Raw genomic sequence first — 25,058 nt, forward strand, 5'->3', positions numbered from 1 at the left:
AAGTGAGTGAGTGATTCTAATGGAGCCAACAAGGTCATATTAGAATGACATTGGGAGGTGGGAGGGGGAGGCGCCTGGGTGGCTCAGTTGGTTAAGCATCCAACTTCGGCTCAGGTCATGATCTCGCCGCCATTCACGAGTTTGGGCCCCACATCGGGTTCTGTGCTGACAGCTCAGAGCCTGGAGCCTGCTTCACATTCTGTGTCTCCCTCTCACTCTGTTCCTCCCTCACTTATGCCCTGTGTCTCTCTCTCTCAAAAATAAATAACATTAATAAAAAATTAGTGATTTTTTTTGGTTTTTCCTCCTACTTTTATGTTCTCATAGGACCATGTTTACTTATTCTCTTTTATATAACCACATTAATAAATATGCAAAATGATAAAGGATGGGTCATACTGCTGAGGACTTAATACTTTTTGGTTTGAAGAATGCAACAAAATACTACACACTCAAAGTGAATAGATACATTTCTAACATTCAGCAGAAATTTAAAAGTTTTAAGCATACTCATGTTTCCAATTAAATTTTGCAGCATATGAAAACAACAGTTTGAACCTTCTAGTACTTGATTTTCAGAATTGTGTGCAATTGCCAAAATACCGCAGGTGATTACAGGTTTCCCATTTCAAATAGTTCTAAGTACCATTAAATATTTTGTAAAATACTCTTTAGGATCCTAAATGGATTCAACTTATATTATTCTTCTACTCAGAGGAGTAATGGGTGATTGTTATCTGCTTATTTCTCAAGAGAAGAATTAGTTCCCAGAAATAAAATCTTGGTTAAATTTTGCTGTACATTGCTTCAAACACAAATTACCCACCACAGATTAAGACTTGGCTCTGTATATAAGAAAATTTCTCGTTTGAAATTTTGGTAAAACACCACATATGGAAAAAATAGACCTCTTGGAATAGCTTGGTAAAATAATTTAGAAAATGAAATGGTGTAAAATGCTATAACCACAGCATGTAAGTAATGTTTCCTCCAATAATCATTAAAGACCCACTTATAACCAGACTTTCTTTCACATTCTTGTTATTCTTTTACAACTTTATTTAAAAAAATGGCTTTCTGCACTAAAGCTGACCGTATTTACTTACACCTTGCCCCTGGCTTTGAAAACGTTTAAGGAAAATGTGCACAAATATTAACTTATTTAAAGTTGAAATACACAAGCTTATTCTATTTTAAGAGAAGTTTAATGGCTGGAACATTTCATTTCTCAGAAACTTAGTGGAAATATTTCCTGTGTGTGCAATGAAGCCAGTAATAAAATATTAGTAAATGGAAAAATTACGCTTGTTCAAAATCCATTAACTGTTTTACAGCTCTATACAATCATATAAACATTTAAGACATGTTCTAACAAGCAAACAGTCAAATAAAATATGTGTTTTGGTATAAATAAGTTCCATTAATTTTTATTTTATCTCCTCTTTCTTTTTTTATAGGGCATGCACAAAATGGAGAAAGAAATTGGGGGCAGATGTTATGAACCCACATTTTTGTGTATGGAATTATTTTTGTAAAGTATTCATATGGGTGACCCAGAATGTAAGCTATTATTCTTAGCCTAGAATGATAAAGGTAAACTCAAAGATCCATTTGTTTTTGTCCTCCATCATTGGGTAACCTCCACATTCCAGGGAAGAAAATGATGTCATGCTTATTTCTATCATCCAATGAATGAACTGAATTGCAGATTCCTGGCACTGTTGACTAACATAGAACATATGAATTTGAAGTCTTATAGACAAGAGTTCAATAAGCTCTTCCATTTGGTCTCCCTGCTTATTAACCCCCAACTTCCTCACCCAGAGAATGGGAATCAGAATAACGCCTGCCTTATAAACTGATGTGAGGCATTCCTGTAAAATATAGGATCTGGCACACAGTAATTCTTTAGTGAATTTTGTTACTTTACTACATGAGGAAAGAAAACTTTTAAATACAATAAGAGAAGCTACTCTTATTGAACACTTACTATTATGCCAGGAATCATGTGAGTACTTTACAGACATTACCCAATTCAACCTTTACAATATTGTTAACCCATTTTTCAGACAAGTAAGAGGCAGCATCCTCTGGTCCCAAGCATTGCAAAGATCCTATCATGTTCTAGTTCTTTTGAACTACACCTGGTTTAAAGAAGATATTAACATATAAGGACATTCATCTACACTAAAAATAATAATTTGGTGGAATTTCCCTCCAATAAGGCAGATATTACCACACTAGACATAATTTTTTCCTAATATTACCTTGAATTAAGATCCTACTAGATAGAAATACACAAATCAGGAAATTTAATTACCTTTTCAAAGATCTGTTTAACTCTTTGTTAACAGATTTGGGGGTTTGCATTTTTGTTCTACTTCTGACTAATATGCATAATTTGCTTGATTTCCTTCTGTAGTTTGATTTCATAGAGAAATTTGGGGATTACTTCTTTAAACTCCACTCTCTGGAAATTAAAACAGTTTTAAAATGCCCAGAAATAAATTTAAATAGCTTAAAAATAAATATGTGAAGCACGTATAAAAAAAACTAAACATATAAAACCCAACCAATGCCAAAGTTGAGTTATTTTTTAAAATGAACTCAATCTCATATTCATGTGAGTGTATGTATGTGTGTATAAGGCATGAAGTTTTGTTTGACTTGAGAAGTATATGATAAAAGTAAATGTTAAATACTTGCCTTCATCGTGCTGTGTATAGAATATATACTAATGTCTTAATTCTCAGGCATCTATTCCCAAGAAAAGAAGTATTTGAGAAAATGGTACAATTCACAGGACTTCTTGAAAATGAGAAATCATTACAGTTAGTGAGTGAATTAGGATTATAACCCAGCGTAGAGTGCAACAGCCAGACTCAAAACAAAGTTTGCATAGGGGCGCCTGGGTGGCTCAGTTGGTTAAGTGTCTGACTTCGGCTCAGGTCATCTCGCGGTTCACGAGTTTGGGCCCTGAGTCTGGCTCTGTGCTGACAGCTCAGAGCCTGGAGCCTGCTTCAAATTCTGTGTCCCCCTCTCTCTCTGCCCCTCCCCTGCTCTTGCACTATCTCTGTTTCTCAAAAAATAAATAAACATTAAAAAAAGTTTGCATAGATAATCCTCAACCTGTTTAATTTATGAACAGAGTTCTGAGTTTTGACAGATTCTCTACACTTCAGGGCTCAACAACTTTAAGAGAAAGTTTGATTTTCAGTAATAATAGTAACCAGAAAGAAAAATTTTAAATGCAGCCAATAAAATACTCAATAAATAAAATAAAGTAAAATAAAATAAAATGCACCTAAGAGTTTGATAATATTGATAATATTATATAATCAGGCATATAGCTATTTTTAAAATTCTTTAAAAGAGGAAAAACTGAAATTTGATACTATTATTACTCCATTAGTGTCATTACATAACATTTTTAACAAAACATGTATAAATAAAAAAAAGTTCTAAAATATCTCATGAAAAATGTTTTTAATTCCTAAAAAACAAATCAGATAACAGATTATATAAAAACATTATTCACTTAAACTTTAAATCTTAGGACTTTATAATTAAGATGTATAGATATCCCTTTAGCTTTATATATACATACATATATATATAGTTTAATACATATATATAGCATATGTATCTTGCAATATATATGTGTATATCAGAAACTAAAAGAATCTTGCAAGATATATTTGCATATACCTGGCAATCTTTCCTAGATATACTTCTACTCTCATCTTAATACTAGTGGACCAAGGATTACCCTTGGTTCTTTAGATTTTAATGGATGAGGCTTGAAAGACTCAAAGATACTCAGAATTCATGTAAAATTGGTGTGTAATATTTTGCACCTTTCTGATGAGTGGATTGACCACCTTTGCCAAGGTTAAGAACAAATAATCGAGATAAAAGAGAGTTACAACTGAGTTGTAAAGGATTAGTGGTGCATGCACCATGGTAAGGCGTCTGGTTTCAGATATCACCTTCCCCACAAGGCTGTGTAACTCCTGTTTAACTTTCTTAATATTCCTGAGCCTCAATTTTCTAATCTATAAAATAAAGATAACGACAGCACATATTTCAGAGATAATTCCATGAAGTGAAGAAAGCCTAAGATCGGAGCTCTGGCAATGTGTTTATGTGATCGGGTAAAATTTGTAAAATTTACTAGTGTATTTCTTTAATAGACATATTCTTCAAATTGTGTAACTTTTCATACCCTACCAAATTTGATATTTCTCAGGGTTTATACTGAGTACTAAATTAGATATATAAAATAGGTAAAGCTTTAGGATTGTGCCTAGAATAAGGGAAACACTTGATTCCTGTTCATTACCATTATTATTATTATTATCATAGGTAATTTGCTTGTGTTTATTTTTCCCATTACTGCATACAATTATTTCACATCCTAAATAGTATAGCTTAAGGGTGTTTAAGAAAGAGCTCAGCTATGTAATATAATAAGAAAATACAAAATATTAAAGAAAATAAACCTGTAAGTATCTTTGGAAAAAAAAAAAAAGAAAGAGCTCACCTAATTTGTAAAGAGAAAAAGTATATTAATAATTTATATTAGTATATATACTATTAATATACTTTATAATAACTAATAATTATAAAGTATATATATTAATCCAGATGTTAGATTTACTGATACAAATCTGAGAAAGGGTAGCTTTTAGAATTTAATCAAGACCATGCTTGCATTTTATTTTTTTTTTTTTTTTTTTTTTTTATTCTTTTCTTTTTTTCTTTTTTTTTTTCTTTTTTTTTTTTTTTTTTTTACGTTTTATTTTATTTTTGGGATAGAGAGAGACAGAGCATGAATGGGGGAGGGGCAGAGAGAGAGGGAGACACAGAATCGGAAACAGGCTCCAGGCTCTGAGCCATCAGCCCAGAGCCTGACGCGGGGCTCGAACTCACGGACCGCGAGATCGTGACCTGGCTGAAGCCGGACGCTTAACCGACTGCGCCACCCAGGCGCCCCGACCATGCTTGCATTTTAGAGAAAACTCTAAGATGGTAAGTCAGAGGAAACTGTGGTACTATGCCAAATAAACTTGCTTAAATGAGATTTCACACACTTGTTAGGTGGCTATTGTAAGAGAAGACAAGTAAGTGACTGACCTCACCAGAATTACATTAACCTTCTCATAGCTATACAGAAACATCGAAATGTTAAAGGACTTAGAAATGTATACACAAATGGCCATGCAATTTTCTGAATCATCGTTTTGGGACATATGATACCTGTTTTACATCCATAATGTAAAATCATATTCATATGATATCTATTTTATTATTCATAATCAAATGGCATCATACCTTTTAATCACGTACCTAAAAGTTACAGACATAAACTATCTCTATAAATTATGATTAATCACACAAAGAATCACAATAAATGTTATTGACTTGTAATTAAGCTCTATCTTTTGAATTTTCTATTTTATTTAAATAAAGGAGATATATACATGCAGTGGTTATGAATAAAATTCACCAGGGAAATATGATTCCTTTTCCAAATAATAGGAATTTGAATATTACCATCACTGAATCAAGTCAATATAGGAATACATTTCAAGATAAAACAAATTTAAGATAAATACATTAGAGTTGGCTCTAACAACAGCTTAAATCCTGAAGCAATATTGATTTATACACAAATAGAATTTCATTTGAATGACTTTTAGTGTGAGATATATATTTTTCAAGGCAAAATCCTGTTCAGAGAAGAATGCTAGCTGTGTTTGTCTTGCCTTTTCTGAGTCAATCATGAAATTGCTTGATGAACCAGCTGAGCAATAGTAAGAATGAGAAAATTATTTTTCTGCCCTGCTCCATAGAGATAGCAAGGTAAGTTCTTTCCAGGTAGAGTTGAATGGCTGAAATCACAGTGTCATTTCCTGCTTCATGCTGTTCCCATTTAGTAAAATAGAATTGGTCACCACGTTCTTAGCATTGCTTTTCAGAGATGTCATACGCACTGCAGAAGAGCTGAGAAGGTAGCTCGTTGATCTCTCTTGATAGGACTTCCTCCCACAACACAGCTGGCTATTGAAATGCCTCCTGAAGCTTTCACTGAGTAGATAGAGAGCAAATGGATTGACACAAGAATTGCAAAAGCTCAGAACTCGGGCAACTAAGGTGACAATCATGTGGCCTAGAGATGAGTCAATCTCATTATAGTTGAAAGACCTATACATGTAGAGAATGTGATTTGGAAACCAGCAGAAGACAAAGCAACCCACAAAGACCAGCACAATTTTAGCCAGGCGTTTCCGTGTTTCCATCTGCAAATATAAGCAAACAGTCCCTTTGGTTAAAATGAAAATGGAACCATCGACATGAGAAACATTGTGCAAAAGAAGTGAAACTTACCATAGCATGCAAATGCATCCCAAAATACAAAAACTATTTTCCTCAACAAAGTGATGATTTTAACAGTTTGACAAAGCTTATTTTGGTCACTATCTCTTTCATTAAATATATTTAGCAATATGATTTTAAGCGTATATGGAATTTAATAAACAAAACAGATGAACATACAGGAAAGGGAAAAAGAGAAGGAGGCAAACCATAAGAGACTCTTGATGACAGAAAACAAACTGAGGGTTAATGGAGGGAGGTGGGCAAGGGATGGGCTAAATGAGTGATGGGTATTAAGGAGGGCACTTGTGATGAGCACTGGGTGCCATATGTAAGTGATGGATCACTAACTTCTACTCCTGAAACCAATACTATACTATATGCTGACTAGAATTTAAATAAAAACTTGAAACTAACTAAATAAGTAAATAAAATAAAATTATTTGACAGATTATGTAAGACCAGATGATAAATTACTAATAAATGGCTATGTCTTCAAGCTAAACTGTGACCTATAAAAACTCTGTTTTTTTTAACTACTTTCCTGTTGCTAAAGTCTTATTGTGTTCACTTTAAACATTAATCATTTCTGTTTGTATTAAATCCACTGAATTAATGAACCACAAAATATATTCGGTATTAGATTTTGTTTAAATCAGGGTAATTGAAATAAAGCATGACTTTTTAAATCCTTATTAAACACACACACAAACACCCACACAGACACACAAAAACTTGAGATTTCAACTTCTGACTCACATAAATCAAAACCATCTGACATAACTGTCAATCCTATAAGTATTAACTATGTTAGATTACCTTTAAAAATAAAAGTACATTTTCTTTCTTTTCGTAAACTTTACATACTGTGTTTACTGTTTTATAGGAAACTCTTCAGGAATGTGATAAAGAGACAAAATTCAAATATTGGACATATATCTCTTCTAATCTAAAAATTATTTTCCAATATGTAGAGTTCAAGGTTTAGCTCGTATTTGTCTTACTTGTTTAAATATTTAAATACGGCAACATGAGTATGAAAACTTAGTTTATCAAAAGATATTGATAGAAGGCAAAATGATATATTCTGGGCTAAAACTACTGGCAGTCAACTAGAACATACCAAAACTGGAAAGGTTTACAATCCAAACATAATTGGTATTGGGGTGTAGTAGTGAGTGGCGACGGGGGCAACAAATAAAGGTGCAGTAAAGAGGAGGAACAACAAATGCTGTGGTCCAGATGTATCCCAGCGGCATGAGTTAAGCAACTTGACTGTAAGATAAATGTGAAATTTATATTACAAAGCAGTGTCCACACTAACAGGTGGAGTATGGGTGGAAGAATTTCATGCCAGTCTGTATCTGGAGACACACAGGCAGGCCGTCAGCACTGAGATTACTTCTCAGCAGATATCAAGCCCCGTTACCCAGCCAGGGTTTATAAGTCCCAATAGAAAACTCACAAAACACAAGGCAGAACTAAGGCCATTTAAAAAAATAAAATAAAAGTGGAGGTTGGAAGGTGGGAGGAACTCAATTTTAGAAAACAAAGCAAAAACTCAAATACCCAAATTGAGATACAATTTGGATCACAGGGCAAAGGAAAAAGCACAGTGAGTCTATGAACTGGATTTTTTGGCTACCATGAGGCTAGATATTTATTTTTACTCACCTATCTATGTATCTATTTATTTATTTATTTTAAAGTCTATTTATTTTGACAGAGAGAGAACCAGCGGGGCAGGGGCAGAGAGAGAGGGGGAGAGAGGATCGAAAGTAGACTCTGCCTTGACTGCAGGGAGCCCTATGCAGGGCTCACACTCACAAACTGTGAGATCAGGACCTGAGCTGAATTCGGACACTTAAGTGACTGAACCTCCCAGGCGCCCCACGATGCTAGATATTTAGATAATGAATGTATTAATTTATCTAACAACTATTTTAATGATTGGTTGATTTTTTAGCTTTCAAAAAAGATGTGGATCTCTGATTCTGATGGTCATCAATAAATAGAGGTTACTTTCCATGCAAGAAACCCTTCCAGATTCTGCTGTTGCTGAAGTGTGCAAAGCCCCAGACTGTGCCTCCAACTACAGCCCAGCAAATTTTAATGATCCGCCATTCAACTTGCCTTTAACTTGGTGAAGGACACTCATCATATCCCTGTACCTACAGAACCTTTTGGAAGAGGTTCTTCGCTAAAAATACACAAATGCACAACTTGAAACTGTCCCACTAGAGCAATATTTCCATCTCTTTGTGGATTAACACAACTGGTTTTACCTTAAGTTAATATCTCTATTTTCTAAGGAAGAAAGACTACATAAGGTGCATACTGTAATTTTTAAATTAATATATAATTTTTATAAGAAAAGCTATAATGTTGAGTTAGAGAAAGTACAACTTCAGCATCAACCACCTCTTGATCACTCTCACCTTTGTTCTCTACCTGCTGTTCCTCACCTTTGTTCTCTACCTTCTGTTCCCAGACCCCCATTCTGGCATCCTACCAAACCTCATCCCCAGATCCTAGGTCCTTTCCTGATGAATCCTTGTCCCAGACTTTCTGTCATCCTTAATGGGCTAATGGGAGAATAGACAATAATTAAATAAATTTATAGTTAATTTTCTGGTTTATTATGTTGTTTTTTGCATGAACATTTGCTGGTAAGGAAAAGCCTTCAAAGACATTAAATTTGAATAGCTGTAGGCCCAGATGGCAGATATGCTGGACCTCAGTGGGCTTTTACAAAGCTCTGACATGGCCACATACTGGAGATGCCCTCCCCTCCTCCTCCCACCCCAACATCTCTTCTAGTTCAGGCTAATGCTTGTGCCAGTGCCCTGTGATTCTGTTCTAACCATTCATGGTATTGAGAACCCATGCCATAGAACAGCAGACAGCAGTTATTGCATCTGACCCACACACCCCCACCCACACACCTAACAAGCTTACCTGTTTTTTGGTATGTTCATTGTATTCTCCAGGAAGATTATGTGCACTTTTAATTAAGGTCTTTGCAATATGATAATAATAAACGCTAATAATAGCAAGTGGTATGAGGAAATAGACCAAGAAGATGAGCACTGAATGAATCTTTGGGTGTAATTCATCCGTCTGAGGGTAGGGTACACACGCCGTGAAGCTGCCATTTTCAACGCCCTCAATTAGCGTCACTTCCGAAAACACGGCTTCCGGAAGCGCCAGCAGCACGGAGACCACCCAGATCCCCACCACCTTGACACAGGTCCACAGCAACGCCCGGGACGTCTGGATGTCCATGGGGTTGACGATGGCTCTGTACCTGGGAAGACAACATGACTCATATTACTCTCTTAGAAAGAAAAATGTAAAGGAGAAAGAGGAAGGGAAGGAAGGAAGGAAGGAAGGAAGGAAGGAAGGAAGGAAGGAAGGAAGGAGAGATCCTACTGGCTGAGAGAGAGGTGCTAAAACTCTGTTATTCCCTAGCTGTTTTGCAGTATATAGAATACTTAAAATCTCTGATGTCTGTCTACAAGACATTCCATAGCTTATTAACACAGAAGACGGAGAAAGGAAAAGATTTTAAATTGTCATTCCCCAAATTCCATTAATTTGCTTACCTCTTTTGCAAGTATTTTTCTACACTTGATCTTAGCCAAAAGGCCGAGAAGCGATTGCAAGTATTTTTCTAAATCACACATAGTACCAGTATCATCAGTTATTGAATATTTTCATTTTTTTTCATTTAAATCACTGCATTTTCAAAAAACTATCACTGCTATAATTGCAATAATAGACAGAAACCCTAAAATATAAAATGTCTACAAAATAATGTTACCAACTTCTATTTTGCTGCTCTTCACCTTCTGTGACTTAGTCTCCCACTTTTTTTCCCTAAGGGCATTAGTAAACCTTAAAGACTGGGATTTTCTCCATAATTCAATCATAAGAACTGAAAGAACTGAAGATGAAATAACATCCTGTCTTTGTAGCTGAAATTTATTTCCTGTTGACACCTCATGAAAACCTCTCTCTTCCTATATAACACCATCATAATGGTAAAGGAACCACACTCCAGGACACAAGGGCTTAAAGAATATAAACAGCTAACTCTGTCACACACTTTAGGGTGATCATAATGCAAACAAACCAAAATTATATGTGAACATCAAGTTATTTATATTTTTCTGAAAGTATTTCAGGTTATAGGACAACTAGGAGGTTAACATGATACAGTAAAAAATTATTTTAGTCAAACAAACCTGAGCCATTTCCTTAACTCTAATATCCTTTGGAAAAATCACTTAAGGTCTTTTTCTTCATCTGTAAGGTGGGGATAAAAACATTTTTCTCAAAGTTTTGTGATAAAAAAAAAATGGAGAGAATACCTATTACTGTGCCTGCCAATTAGCAGATACTAACCATGCCATGACTCTATACCTTCTCTTTATTTACAGTTGATTTAGAATGCTGTTCTAAAAATTCAGGATACTTCAAGCAACAGAACAAGCAGATAAGGTCTGAGGTTCTGTAAAGATGTTTCCCATTGCCCGGAAGAGAGAAACAGCTCCTGGCCTCAATACCTCTCTGAGGGGAGCCTCTCTTTCTTCTTCCTGATTTGCGTCAAGCATCATTCCCAGACCCTCAATCAGAGAAAGACAGTTTGCATTTTGATCTAGAGAGTCTACCCTTGTATACCAGGACACATATAAAACTTAAAGTAGAGCAACAGCAAAGGGCCTCAACACCAAATTAAATAAAGTAGCGAACATACTGCATTTGTTTCACCTAGACTTTGCACGTAGCAGAAAAAAGTAGACACGTGTTTCCCACCCCCCCCACTTCTGCTTAATTACATGTTCAGAAGAAAGTAAAAGTCGAATTACAATCGGTAACTAGAATTAGCTGTTTTTTTCTGTTTCTTTTTAATGTTTATTAGCTTAATACATTCAAAGAGGTGGGGTTTTTTGTTTTGTTTTGTTTTTAATCAGAGAACACTAAGAGCCTGTAAAGAATAAGAAAAGCAGGACCTGATTTCATTTCAGGTCCTGCTCCTGAGTGGAACCAAATTTCATATCATTACCTCCATACGTCTAAGAAATGTCCTTCTGCCACTATCTCCTGAATTAAATATTGTAGACATTTGCTCTTGACATCCTATTATGGAAGTTGAAGATTTTCTCTCTTATATACTTCTATCTCTCCCATTACCAACTTCCTAATTCAGTAAATTATATTAAATGTTTATAAAATAGTCACTAGATTGTTATTATGACCAACCAAATATCTCTTACTGTAGAATTAAGTAATATATTGTTTTCTTTCCTAAACATGTCTTCGATTTACCTACAGTTGCTACTTGATCTTTTTTTTTTTTTTTGCATAATTTTCCCTGTACCTGAATTTACTTCTTTCTAACTGTTTTTTTGCCACCTTGCTTTATAATTGGAGTCTCAGTACTTGAATCTAATTCCTCCTTCACTTTATCAAGCTCATCTCCACCTTCTTATTGGTTTTACTTTCTAAGATGCTTTATTAGCCTTAGCGTCCATTCTTCCTTATAATTTTTTTTTATTTCCACCATTAGATTTTTAAATGTGTTTTTCAGTTTTATTTTGAGAGAGAGAATATCCCAAGCAGGCTCCACATTTCGTGTGGAGTCCAATGGTGGGCTCGACAACCCTGGATCATGACCTGAGCTGAAACTAAGAGTCAGATGATCAACTGACTGAGCCACCCAGCCAGTGGTCCCTCTGCTATCATATATTTAATTTCTAGAAGTTCTTGTTTTGCAAGTGAATAGATCATTAGAGGAACCGTTCCCTTTATGGATTCAAGTAACTATATTTTAGTACCAATATACATTATTTTCACTTGTGGATTCATTTTTTTTTTCTTATTTCATGTTCAGATATCTCTCTTTGCCTTTTTTTTTTTGGCATTAGTTACAATGATGTTACTGGAATTCATGGAAATATAATTAAATCAGATTTTTAAACAAACCAAAAATGAACCAATACACTTAAAGATATTTATTTGGTGGTGTGTTTGCTTGGCTTCTTTATGCTGGAATTTCTCCTCAAAAGTTAGGTATCTACTACCTCCCAGTTCCTATTTAAGATCAAAGTGCCAAAAAGCCGATCGCAAATTCTTTTGTACGTAGAGGAGATGGAGAAAGAGCAGGGAAGTTTTGGGGGGTGATGGTTACCAAAAATTAATCAATTAACTAGCCTTCCTTGTTATGTTGTCAGAAAACTCAAAGAATATTCTGAACTTTCCTTTGTGGACTTAAAAAGGAGGAAAACGTCACTCCCCTATTCCCATTTCCACCTTACCTCTAAGCACATAAACAGAAAGCATGTTGGGGAAACTGCAAAGAGGAATGGAAGTTACACCTATTTCATTGTAATAACATTGCCAATAACATGCCGCTAACATTGTAATAACAGAGCTGTAGCAACAACTCTTGGATTCTTGGTTTAAGGGAAGTAAGAAACCTAGTTGGAGTGTAAGGAAGGGGTAGAGAAGGCCTTTTCGACAGGGACAGTTCTTAGCCATGTCCTGCAGGAAAGGGAAATAAACTTTGGATCTTCTTGTAAATGATATACATTTGCTAGAAAGGGGAGTATTGACAATTCTATAAAGCTGGAAATTATAGTTTAAAGCAACAGATTAGTGAAGCATCAATATTAGTCCTTAACCATGGTTTATAATTGTCAGAGAAGAAGGTTTACACCAGTGTTTCATGTGCATCTTTGAAAGGATAAAAGGTAAAACAATACAGAGCAAATATGGACATGTTTAATCACCCTTTATTTAAAAATTTATGAAAATATAGGAATGAGGGGTGTCTGGGTGGCTCAATCGGTTAAGCGTCTGACTCTTGGTTTTGGCTCAGGTCATGGTCTCACATTTTGTGGATCTGAGTCCCACATCAGATTCTGCACTGACAGTGCGGAGCCTGGGATTCTCTCTCTCTTTCTCTCTCTCTGCCCCTCCCCCCCCAAAATAAATAAATAAACATTTAAAAAATATAGGAATGAAACCGTCCCTCAGTACGAAAACTATCTCATTAAATTTAGTAGCATAATACAAATGTGTGAAAAGTTATGTTTGTTTTCTTTTAGACAGTCTCAGAAAGGTATCCCTAATTGAAAACTTAAAAAATAATGAATCAAAAGGGATTAAAGAAAACATAATCACCATTCAGGTATTAAATATCAATAAATACATATGCTTCTTCATTAATTTCTGTTTTGAATCTTGCACTTACCATATCTGTATATAGTATAAATTTAATGTAAGGGATAATGAAATGTCATTGTATTAAAATACATATAATGAAAGTTAGATCAATTTTAGCTCATATAAAGTCATCTCAATTTCTCAAAATCTCCTTCTACACATTTCTGCACACATACTAGTTAGACTATCCGTAATCTTTTTTTTTTTTTTTTTGCTTGTCATTCCTTCATTTATAAGAGGCCAACAAAGAGTTTAAATGTGAACAATCTGACCAAGGAGAGAAAGATATCACAAAAGCAAGAGAAAGAAGAAATTTCAAAAAGAAGTGTAGACCTCTGTGTCAAATGCTCCTTAAAGATAAAAACAAAAACAAAAACCTCCTTTGAAACTGGAGCCTATGTCTTACTCATTGTTGTATCTAAAATGCATAACAATGCCTGACCCACAGTCATTTCTCAGTAAACGTTTGTTGAACTAATAGGGAAATGTGGTCCGAGCAGCAAGGAGATTGCTTATTAAGACAGTTTTGGTAGAGTGGGATGGTCATCGGGTATTAGGTTGAGATGAAAATGATGTCAGGGATGGAGACAAAGTCTAGTGATGCCCAAGCTGGATCAATATTCAGAACCACCTAGAGAGCTGAAGAAAGATAGAGTCTTAGGTTTCTCTCCAGACTTACACATTCTCTAAGATATAGAATGTGAGGCTCTACATTTTACTAAGATTTTCAAATGGTTCTGAATATAAACCAGGTTCAGAAACCACTTTTCAAGTAGATTGACTGTGGCAGTAAGCATCTTTCTGCAAGACCCCTGTGAGCTTGTCTGGTGCAAAGGACATATGTTCAGCAGTAGAGAGTTTCTGGAATCCAGCAAAAGTTCAGCATTAAGAACTAGATGCCTGCCCTTTATAATACGTCACATCATGTTTTAAAAAGTATTTATAGCTCACAGCAGTAAAATTTATTCTGAATAAAATTACTAAATTTATTATTTAAAATATCTATTCACGATCATAGAACAGAATGTCTAAAATGATAATCTTTTAAAAATAATGTAGTAAGTGGGATGTCACCTTGGAAAAAATGAAAAATACTGGATTCAATTACAGAGGGCTCAGTAATTCCATTTGACACAAATGGATTTACCCTCTGGCCAAATCACTTTGTTCTTAACCCATTAAAGTGTGTGACTTAAATGACACATGAAAGTCTCATGAGAAGGGGAATGACAATGACAAGTCATGTTGATGAAGGCAACAGGTTGGAACTAGCCAGTCTATGATTAAAGGAATTGGGGAAGGGCTATAGAAGGTAGAGAGATCACCATCACTAATTTTACAATAGGCTCATTTTGCACCCCACTTTACTGCCTATTATCTAATAATTAACTGCATATGTGAATAAATATTGTTTTGAATTAATGGGTCACTTGTCATCCTGACACATAGATGACATAGCAGAAGTAGTTACACAGCAACCTACTATTTATGTTAATTATGTCCATGTTAATTATGTCATTTGATAAAATAATCCTGTGTAGTAAAATTGATTGGTGTACCCATTTTACAGAAAAGCTCATTGAGACTATGGGATTAAGTGATGTTGAAATAACCACAGAGCCAGTAGGCAGATGACTTAGAATTCACACAAGACTATCTTGTGACTTCAGATTCTATATTTTTTCAGCTATGGCACATCACAGAGAATGCAACTGAAGAATTCAATTCTTTACCTCTTCTACCCATTTTCTCTTAAAATGTGATTCTTTTCCAAAAATTAACTTAAATTAAATCACAATTATTAAAATTTCATTTTCAAAATATTCTTCTCAAATTTCCACAAATGATAAAAGTAAAGAAGCTCTACATTGAAAGTTGAAAAAATATTCTTGTTTGTTTATTTTAGAGAGAAAAAGAGTGAGCAAGCACATTCACACACTCAAGTAAGTTGGAGGGGCAGGGAGAGGAGCAGAAAGGGAAGAGAGAATCTTAAGCTCAGATCCATCTGATGGAGATGTGGGGCTCCATCTCATGACTGTGAGATGACCTGAGCCAAAATCAAGAGTGGGACGCTCAACCGACTGAGCCACCCAAGAATCCCTTGAAAAAAATATTCTTAATGAAAATCTGCAGAAGAAAAAAAATCAAAACTTAATTGCACATATATTAATCAAGATAAGGACTTAGGATAAATAAATGTTTAATGTTTATTCTTGTTCCCCTTGAAGATCCATGAATAACTGGAAATAGAAAATACTGCCTGGCACATCAATAAATCAGTGGCTTTCACAAAGATGGGCTATGAGCCTAATAGCATTGAATATTTTGTATCAATAATTAAAGCAATAAGTTAAAAGACAGTTCATTAAGCTTGAACCTAGCAATATTAAGCTCGGTCATCACTTTGGAGCTTGGACTGAAACTGAAAATAACTTTGGTCATACAGAAACCGGTAAGAATACAGGAATAAAAACAACAAACAATTAAAAAGGGAAATGTAATGAAGACGTGTATCTTTTTGTATAGAAAAATAAACAAACTTTCCAAATACCAAAGTTGTCAGTATATTTGGTATGTGGGTGGGTTCTCCATAGAGCTTACAATAATCTACTAGTTACATAAATATTATCTAAAACCTACATACTATTTCACAAGTAAAAGTAATAATGGAAAGTAAATACACAAATATAGCATATAACTATCTCGTACTGAATATTTGATCAACACCTTCTAAAAGAGAATCATCTACAACCCATATCAGCATCAACTTTTCTAGAAATGCAGTAAGTAAAAGTAAGGACTAACTAAAAAACTTTAAGTCAGAACTTATTGAATGGAATATTACACAGCCGTAAAGAATGAGATCATGCTATTTGTGACAACATGGATGGACATAGAAGGTATTATACTAAATGAAATAAGACATATGAGAAAGACAAATACCATATTATTTCATGCATGTGTGGATTCTAAAAAACAAAACAAATGAATAAAAAAAAAAAAACAGAATCAGATCTACAAATACAAAGAATGAGCTGATGGGTGCCAGAGGGAAGAGGGGTGGGAGATGAGCAAAATGGATAAGGAGAGTGGGAGATAGAGGCTTCCAGTTACGCAATGAATGTCACGGGAATAAAAAGAACACCAGAGGGAATATAGTCAACGGTATTGTAATAGCATTGCACAGTGACAGATGATAGCTACACTCGTGGTAAGGATAATATAACGTATAGAGAAGCTGACTCACTATGTGGTACACCTGAAACTAATATAACATTGTTTGCCAACTATACTCAAATTTTAATTTTTTTTTAAAAAGAGCTTGTTGAGAATGAAAAAATAAGAATGCAATTAAAACTATTAAAGACCTTGGAGATCGGTCAATCCTCCTGAGGAATCAGCAACCAAAGGACCAATGTAAATTGTTATTTTTGTTCTTTAAACACACAGAGAGTGTACTGGTGGGACAGCTAACAATAGGGAAAGTGTTGAACTTCACTGACTTCCTGGCTCAACTGGAGCAGATGGCCCCTTATTTAAATGCCCCACCACAGGCAAAAGACTGACAAGGTACACCGTATAGAGTGTTTCCACTGAGAAGTGGACCAAATAGAATCAGCATAAGTGACTAACTGAAAGACTTGTTGCAACGTGGAGGGCAGTGATAGAGCCCCAGAGACAGAACTCACCATTCAGCTGCCTCACCAATACAGTGTCTCTTCTCTTTGGGCCTTTCTCCACTCAATACTCAGGGAGGGAAATAATAGGATCCTATCTACAGTCCCTTGGCTCTACAGTTGAAGGCATTATTCTTATTTTGCAAATGAGGAAAATACTGCCTTATGAGCATGTGTTTTGCACTATTTTATCGTCTCCAACTAGAACATCGGAACCTAACAGATACAGGATTATCACCCACATGTCCGGGGCATCCCTCCTTAGTTATAGTGTGTCCCAAAAGTTTCGGACCAATGTGCATGAATAATCTTCAAAAACTATAAAGTAGTACACAAGTTATGGCAATAGTATGAATATTGTGAGAATTATACAGCCTCTCCAATGTCTCAGATTCCTTCTAAAGAGAAGGAGAAAGGACATAAGCTAGAAGCATTTGAGACTAATGAATAAAAGATATCTGAGTTATTGGAGTCAAAGATGGCAACTTTTATTCAACAAAAAAACCCTATAAATTCAGATTAAAAACTGATACATTAAGTGCAGATTTCAATTTATCCTGTTTTATGACTACATAAAAATAACAGCTGAGCACTTCTTATGAAAAATTATCCTTTTTGCATTGGCAGCTAGAAAGTTCACAAACATGTGACTCACATTTGTGACGGTATAGGTCACCTTATAGTCTTCAACTTTTATTTTTCCTCTCCCTGGATTTCCTCCCTTTTTTATATCTGTTGTGTGTTGTTTGTATCTTTGTTTTTAAGCTCCCTTAAATTCTTTTTGGAACAAGTTGAAAATAAAAAAAGTCCTTGCTCTGGTAAAATGGGTTATCTGTAGGGTGAGTGTGGAGTATTCTCTTAGGTAGGTATGGCCAATCTGAACTCCTCAGAAGAGTTTAGAAACACACTCTAAGTGCTAATTTCAGCACCGAGAAGTAAGGGCTTCTCAGCATACTATCCAGGGCTCCAGACCAAAGAAGAAAACATCCCCAGTGGGGCCAGCTGGTTAATCAGTACCTGAGCTTCACTCAGGAGTTTTGGTGAAAACCCAGAAAACAAACAGATTATGGCATTCCCTCCCATCACTGGACTAAGACTCAAAAAAATGCTTCTGAAGGCCTTGGGACTGTTAGATCCACGGTGTACATTTCATCTGTTTCAATATTTTAACAAATAATTATACCGAAGAGAATATCTGTTTGCATTGGTGTAATATCCAAATAATGTTAATGATTCAACGTTCATCATACCTAACAGAACTAGCTTAGTTATGGAATTAAATCTGAGTATCCTAACTTGCAACTAAAAGCTTGAAATCATTAATATGTTAACACTTTAGTTAGATTTGGCAAAAAATTATGTTTGCATTCAATCCAACATTGGCTATTCAATACCAGAAAAACAACATAATCTGATACATTAAATTAATATTAATTGCATTTTTATTATTTTATAGGTTTTTAATATTTAATTTAAAAATGCATTTTAGGGGCGCCTGGGTGGCTCAGTCAGTTGAGCGGCCGACTTCAGCTCAGGTCATGATTTCATGGTCCGTGAGTTCGAGACCCACATTGGGCTCTGTGCTGACAGCTCAGAGACTGGAGCCTGTTTCAGATTCTGTGTCTCCCTCTCTCTGACCCTCCCCCGTTCATGCTCTGTCTCTCTCTGTCTCTCTCCGTCTCAAAAATAAATAAACATTAAAAAAAATTTTTTAAATAAAAAATAAAAATGCATTTTAATTAACAGTTGTATTTAAAAAATAAGAAGAATTGATGCCTAGTTTTACACTGGTAAATACATAAAATTATTAAGTTTATAGTTCAGCCCTAGGAATCTGGGAAATTTTTCCTCTAAAGGAAACAGGAGAACTCATTCTCAAAAGTTATTTGCATTTTAATTAGGGGTTTTTAGAGGCCAAAAGGTCTTCAGGAATCAAAGAAATTATATCCTAAGTTTGGAAATGAAGCCACTGTAATAGATAGTGATGGAGATACCTGTAAGCCAACCACAAACAAAGTATGTTTATGGGATCCCACCTGCTCAGTATCCCAGCGTGTGTGTGTGTGTATGTGTGTGTGTGTGTGTATGAAAAACTGTTAAAAACATAATACCACAGAGAATATGCACATGCCTTTAATCAGCTATTTCATGTGAGCAAGCAAACAAGTACATTTTCAAAACATAAAAAAAATCATCAAGATAAAAGTAGAAAATAAACTAAAATCACCAGACTCACCATCTCGGATGGGGCCCTGTCTCTCCTCCTCCACTGGGGTTATGAAATGCCCCTGAGGCACATCTACAGTGGACACAAAAGACCTTTCCTATGATGTACCCGTTGAAACTTCTCAAAAAAGCTTGGCAATTCAAGGAATAATAATCTCAAGAACCGAAAGTGTCACCCACCCAACACTTTGGTCATATAGAACAAGGTGATTTAAGCCCCAAGGTTGATTCATAAATATTATATTTCTTATTTCAGTCTCTGCTCTCCAATGATGCTGTCATCGATGCTCTATAACACTGAAGTCCGCTTCACATTGGGATGTGCTTTCTGAAATAGAATGATCTTCCTGTTTCTTTTTCTACATTACAGTGATTTCTACTTCTATACTCTATTTTCTTAAGGAAAGACATTGAAGCCATCTAATGAAGATAGGATATTTGGTTTAATGAACAATTGAATTTGTTGCTTAAAAAGTTTTCCTATTGCCACTACCACTACTTAATTTTGAATTTTTATGATATTCTTTCCTTTTGTTGAATCTAATGAATCAGCTTTCGAAATCATTATTCCTTTTGTACTCTTGGGTGCTTTGCTTTAAATTGAATTTTTCAGTCTATTTACCATTAAATAGGAAAAATCATTAATAATTTCTTAGGCCTGGAAAAGTAATACTGTGGCTTAATGGTAAAGAGTATGGACTTTGAATTGAGCTCAAATGTTGGCTCCATCACTGTGAGACCGTGAAAATGTTGCTTAATTTCAAGGCTTAGATTTCTTCACTTTAAAATAGTAATAATAATAATGCCTGCTTCGTAGTATTGTGAGGGTAATAAACTCACACACAGAAAAGCACAGTGCTAAGTACAATTAGTCCTCTACTTGTTTCCAAATTCACAGGAAATCCAAACATTTGGTGAGATAAAATGGGAGGAGATTAAATACTTATCAACACTTGATCACTATGTTCTGGAAAAAAAATAGAAATGCAGACAATATATAGCAGAACGTTTCCAAACCACTTTAATTGACTATTGGAATGTATTGGGTAATTTCATCACCAGTGATTCCAGTTCCTTAATTTATATTTCCAAAACACACAACGTAGAATGTGGACCAAGCAGAAGAGGCAACCCACCTTTCTTTATCCTTATTTTAAAGTATCCACGCTGCATTTACAAAGTACATGATATATATAACAGAGCAAAAAGGTCAGTAAATACATGAGTAATAGCATGTTCTCAGACCTTGGTCAGAGCCAGCCAATTTACTTGTGGGTCTCCATGACAATAGATTGAGAAAAATGGCATAAAATAAACTCTAGCCCTGGATCTTCCTGCTAGCAGAAATCAAAGCACAATGATAGTAACGTTAACTATTGTATTCATAGCTATTCAATAGGTTTTATTCTAATTATTAAGTAGTATTCTTTTAACTTTCTAATTAAAATGGGTCCTATAAAGAGGGGCAGCTAAACTAAAAAGTCATATTTTAATTACAGGGTTCAAAAAATTGTATAAAAGGTAATAGAAATAGTGTCATCTTAGCAAAATGAGGTACATATAATTTACCCAAAGGCACCCATTTTTATAGGAATGTGGTTTTAGAAAGAATATGACACAAACTAAAAAGTCAATAATATTTGGTTTAAAAAGACAGAAGCTCTCAACTCGCCAGTGATTGTTGTCTTTCCTTCAACAAAGATTAACTCTTCAATGCCAGAGTGATGGAAAGGTATTAATGCAAATACCGGGACACTTAGATGGAGTCATTTTCCACTCATAACATGTAAATTGAAGAAGAGGAGTGCATCCACCACCTTAATCATCCAAGTTCGATTGTTTATCTAAATAGCTTAAGTCAACACCCCATCCCGAAGAGAATTAAACCAGGGCTCCATGCACAGTTGCCTAATAGGACATTTTGTCTGCACCCCCATGCAGACATTTCTCCTGCTTAAATGCGGGAAAGCATGATGATAGAGAGACTGAGGGAGAGGCATGGACCAGCAGTCAGCAGTCCTGGATTCTCCAGCCTGCCCTGCCAGCGGGATTCACTTTCCCTGGGCCTCAATATCTTACCTCAACACCTAAAAATGACATGGTTGGACTTAGTTGGTCTGCAAGGTAAAATACTAGACCTGTCTCACCTTTAAAATACGTGAAAAGCAGGTTTGATATCAAATTTGTATTTTTACACCACCATTTTAAGATACTAAAATTCAGTACCTACCTGTTTGCAGGGGAGGGGGATCACTTAACTTGAGGCATTAAAGCAAGAATGTGTAGTCAACTGTCTGAAGAGCATTTACTATTGTAGTTGTTTGACTTGGAATAAATAACAGAATTTGGTTAATAAGTATAAACGATGTTTCCCCATATTTGAAAAAAAAAAAAAACTCAACATCAAACACTTTCCTAATATTAAGTTAGACATTCTTACCTATTGACTGAACAAGGAAAGTGCACTTGTAAGATTTTAGCACAGACGCAAAGCTCCTACGGGATAGGTGCCCTGTTGCCCAATTATTCTATAGCTTTTCTATGAAATAGACAGTAAAGATTTTCAGAGTGTGTGCAGGGGAGGAGGGAGATTGGCTACGCAATTTTAGAACTACTTTCAAACTAACACAATGTTAATTATTTTTAAAGGAATATTTTTCTTATATATTTTTTCAAGCTTCACAACTCAGTCCGTTTTTAACTCCTTTCACTCCAGTTCCCAGATACACTCTCTCTCCCTCTCTCCCTGCCCACCTGCGGGCTTTCCTTTCTCCCTCTCCCCGCCCCCCCCCCCCCCCCCACCAGGGGCACCCCTGCCCCTCTGCGCCGCTTTTCCAGGCCACCACTACCTGCGCCCTTACCTGTCGGCGCTGAGGGCGGTGAGAGTGAACACGGAAACCCCCACCGAGGTGAGCTGGATGACCGGGATCAGTTTGCAGCCCACCTTCCCGAACATCCACTCGTCAAAGAAGTAGCGCGAGGCATCCACCGGGACGCAGGTGAGCAGCAGCATCAAGTCCCCGGCGGCCAGGTTAGAGATGAAGATGTTGGGGGCGCTCCTCATGGCGCTGTTGCTCATGAAGATCCTCACCAGCATGATGTTGCCTAGCAAGCCCACCGCGATGATGAGCAGGTAGAGGGACGGGATCGCACAGCGGATCGCGAACTTGGCGCTCGTCCCGTCGGCGGCGGCCAGCAAGTCCCCCTCGGACACCCCGGGAACGAAGCCGCTCTGATTCGCGCCCGCGGTCTGGGAGAGGTTGCAGAGAGACTTGGGGGGCATGTTCTCCTTTCCAGGACAGTCCGCTGGGTTTTCATGCGCCCAGGTGCCCTGAAAAGTGCAACACCCACTTGGCCTTAATCAGTTTCCCTCTCACGGGGACAAGTTTACCGTCTGGGGAGAGCGAGTCACGCTGCCGCGTCCCGAAGAGGATCGGGCCTTGGGGAGAAGTCTGCCCACGCTTCGGGGCTTCACTTCTGGAAGGGGCACATGGCTTCCGCTGGCTCCGAATTAAAAAAAAAAAAAAAAAGACAGAGCAATTGCGTCTTCGTTCCAGTCTTCAACGGTTTGTTCCCTTTCACAGAGGAACCAGTCCTTTTGTGAACAAAGATTTTTTCCCTCCGGAATTAAAAAAAGTACCTGCCGGACAGTTCGCGGGGAGGGGAAGAAGTCACCTTGTCCTTGCCCAGCGATCCGCAGGTGAAACCCTGGGGGCGGCAGGCACTTTGCTCTTTGCACAGTTTTGCTCTTGTTTCTGCAGTGCCTGCCGTAATGTGCGGAATTGGAGGGGATCTGAGTCCTCTCTCGCTCACTCTGCGCCCCTACATAGTTACATCCTTACCCGCCTCCAAGCGGGAGGAGTCCCAGTTTGCAATCCTCAGGATTCAGGGGCTGAGCTGTCAAGGCCTTGGCACTGTAACACTGAATTTAGGAGAGAGAATGAGTGACAAAGACGGAATAAATGAACGGAATTCCGCACCCCCCCCCCCCACACACACTCTCTTCTTTTCTGATCCATTTTTCTCACCCCAAAGATGGAAACTCTTTCCAACAGCTGCATATTAGTTTTAAACATATTTATTGAAATATAGCATGCATAAAGTACACACTTCTTAAATGTACAGCTTAATGTAATCACCATTCAGAACCTACAATCTAGCTGCTATCTCTTGAAATAACCACTATTTATTCTGCCTTTTATCATCTAAGATTAGTTTGCTGCTTTTGAGGATCCTATAAATGGAACCATAAAGTGTTTAATCTTGTGTCCAGTTTCTTTCAGTTAACATTGCACCTGTGAGACCCGCTCATGATTTTGTGTGTAGCATTTTTTCATTGTTGCATAGTATTCCAGTATAAATATACCCACTGTATTTACCCTTCTAATGAAGACATTTGTATTCTCTATAGTTTAGCTGATTTGGACAATGTTTCCATAAATACTCTTTGCCTGTCTTCTGGTGCATATTTGAATCCACGTGTAGATTTCTTAGGTCACAATGATTGAATATGTTCAACTTTAACAGAAATGGGAAATTTTCCAAAGTGAATTCCGCTTTTTTTTTTTTTCCTTCTGGAAACTTGCTGGACGATATCTATTAAGGCTAAACATACATATGCCTATGATTGGGCAAGGCTTCCCCTAAATACATCCTTGATATATATGTAATACACTATTTTTTAGTTTCAGGTGTACAATAGAGTGATTTAACAATTCCATATGTTAGTCAGTGCTCATCCTAATAAGTGTACTCTTTAATCCCCATCACTGACAATGTTGCTTTAAATAGGGTGTTCCTAAAATCAAAATGACTTTCCAAATTCACACTATCTGAGTTTAATGTAATCTTCTCAGAAGTGGCACAGTTCTGAAGTGAGCCAAATAACACTCTTCATTAGGAAAAACATTAGGCAGGTTCTTGGTAATTAAAGAAGAAAATTATGTGATAAAAAGAAAATTAGTCAAAAACTACCTACAATGATGTAGCCAGAAGCTAATGAAATGTGCCAACCCATTTCTAAAATGTACACATTTTTTTCAGATGTTTCTGACCAAGAACAGCATTTAATTATTGTAGTTCCATTAGACAAGTTAAACCTTTGCACTATAATGAATTGTATGTTTTTTAACTCAATTACAAGTCTTTACTCTTCTTGGATTTCATTACTTGAAATAATTTGTTATTAGGTTAAGTTTGGCTAAATAAAATAAGTTTGGATATATGTATATAAATCACAATTTTTATAAGTCACTTTTATATATCATATATCAAGGCCATTCATATTACTTATTTCATGTCTCTAAGAGTTTTATCTTCAAAGTTATTTAAATTTTGTCTTTTAACATCCAACCTTATTATGTGAAGTAAATTAACTACTAAAGCAATCTTCTACATTATGAAATCTCTCACTTTCAACCTGCAACTATCCCATTTTAACCTATTTTATATGAAAATATATTATACTCTAAATTGCTCTATGAATATCTGTATTCTCCTCTAATTGTGTCTGTATGATGCTAAGCATTCAGATGAAAAAAATGTGTA

At 36.0% G+C, this 25,058-nt stretch overlaps 1 protein-coding gene and 1 pseudogene across 1 annotated transcript; both read right to left on the bottom strand.

Annotated features, from left to right (window-relative positions):
- Nucleotides 1-5,410: 5,410 nt before the first annotated feature.
- Nucleotides 5,411-23,415, bottom strand: NMBR (neuromedin B receptor). The gene is made up of 3 exons (XM_025925778.2): nt 22,373-23,415; nt 9,337-9,685; nt 5,411-6,302 (listed from the first exon to the last, which is right to left on the bottom strand). The coding sequence occupies exons 1-3, from the start codon at nt 22,792-22,794 to the stop codon at nt 5,901-5,903; spliced, it is 1,173 nt and encodes a 390-aa protein (XP_025781563.1). The 5' UTR covers nt 22,795-23,415; the 3' UTR covers nt 5,411-5,900.
- LOC112863026 (U2 spliceosomal RNA) lies at nt 9,873-10,038 on the bottom strand (annotated as a pseudogene).
- Nucleotides 23,416-25,058: the final 1,643 nt, after the last annotated feature.

Source organism: Puma concolor, chromosome B2 (assembly GCF_028749965.1).
Source record: "Puma concolor isolate L17-30 chromosome B2, mPumCon1.1.hap2, whole genome shotgun sequence".
Classification (NCBI taxonomy): Eukaryota; Metazoa; Chordata; class Mammalia; order Carnivora; family Felidae; genus Puma; species Puma concolor.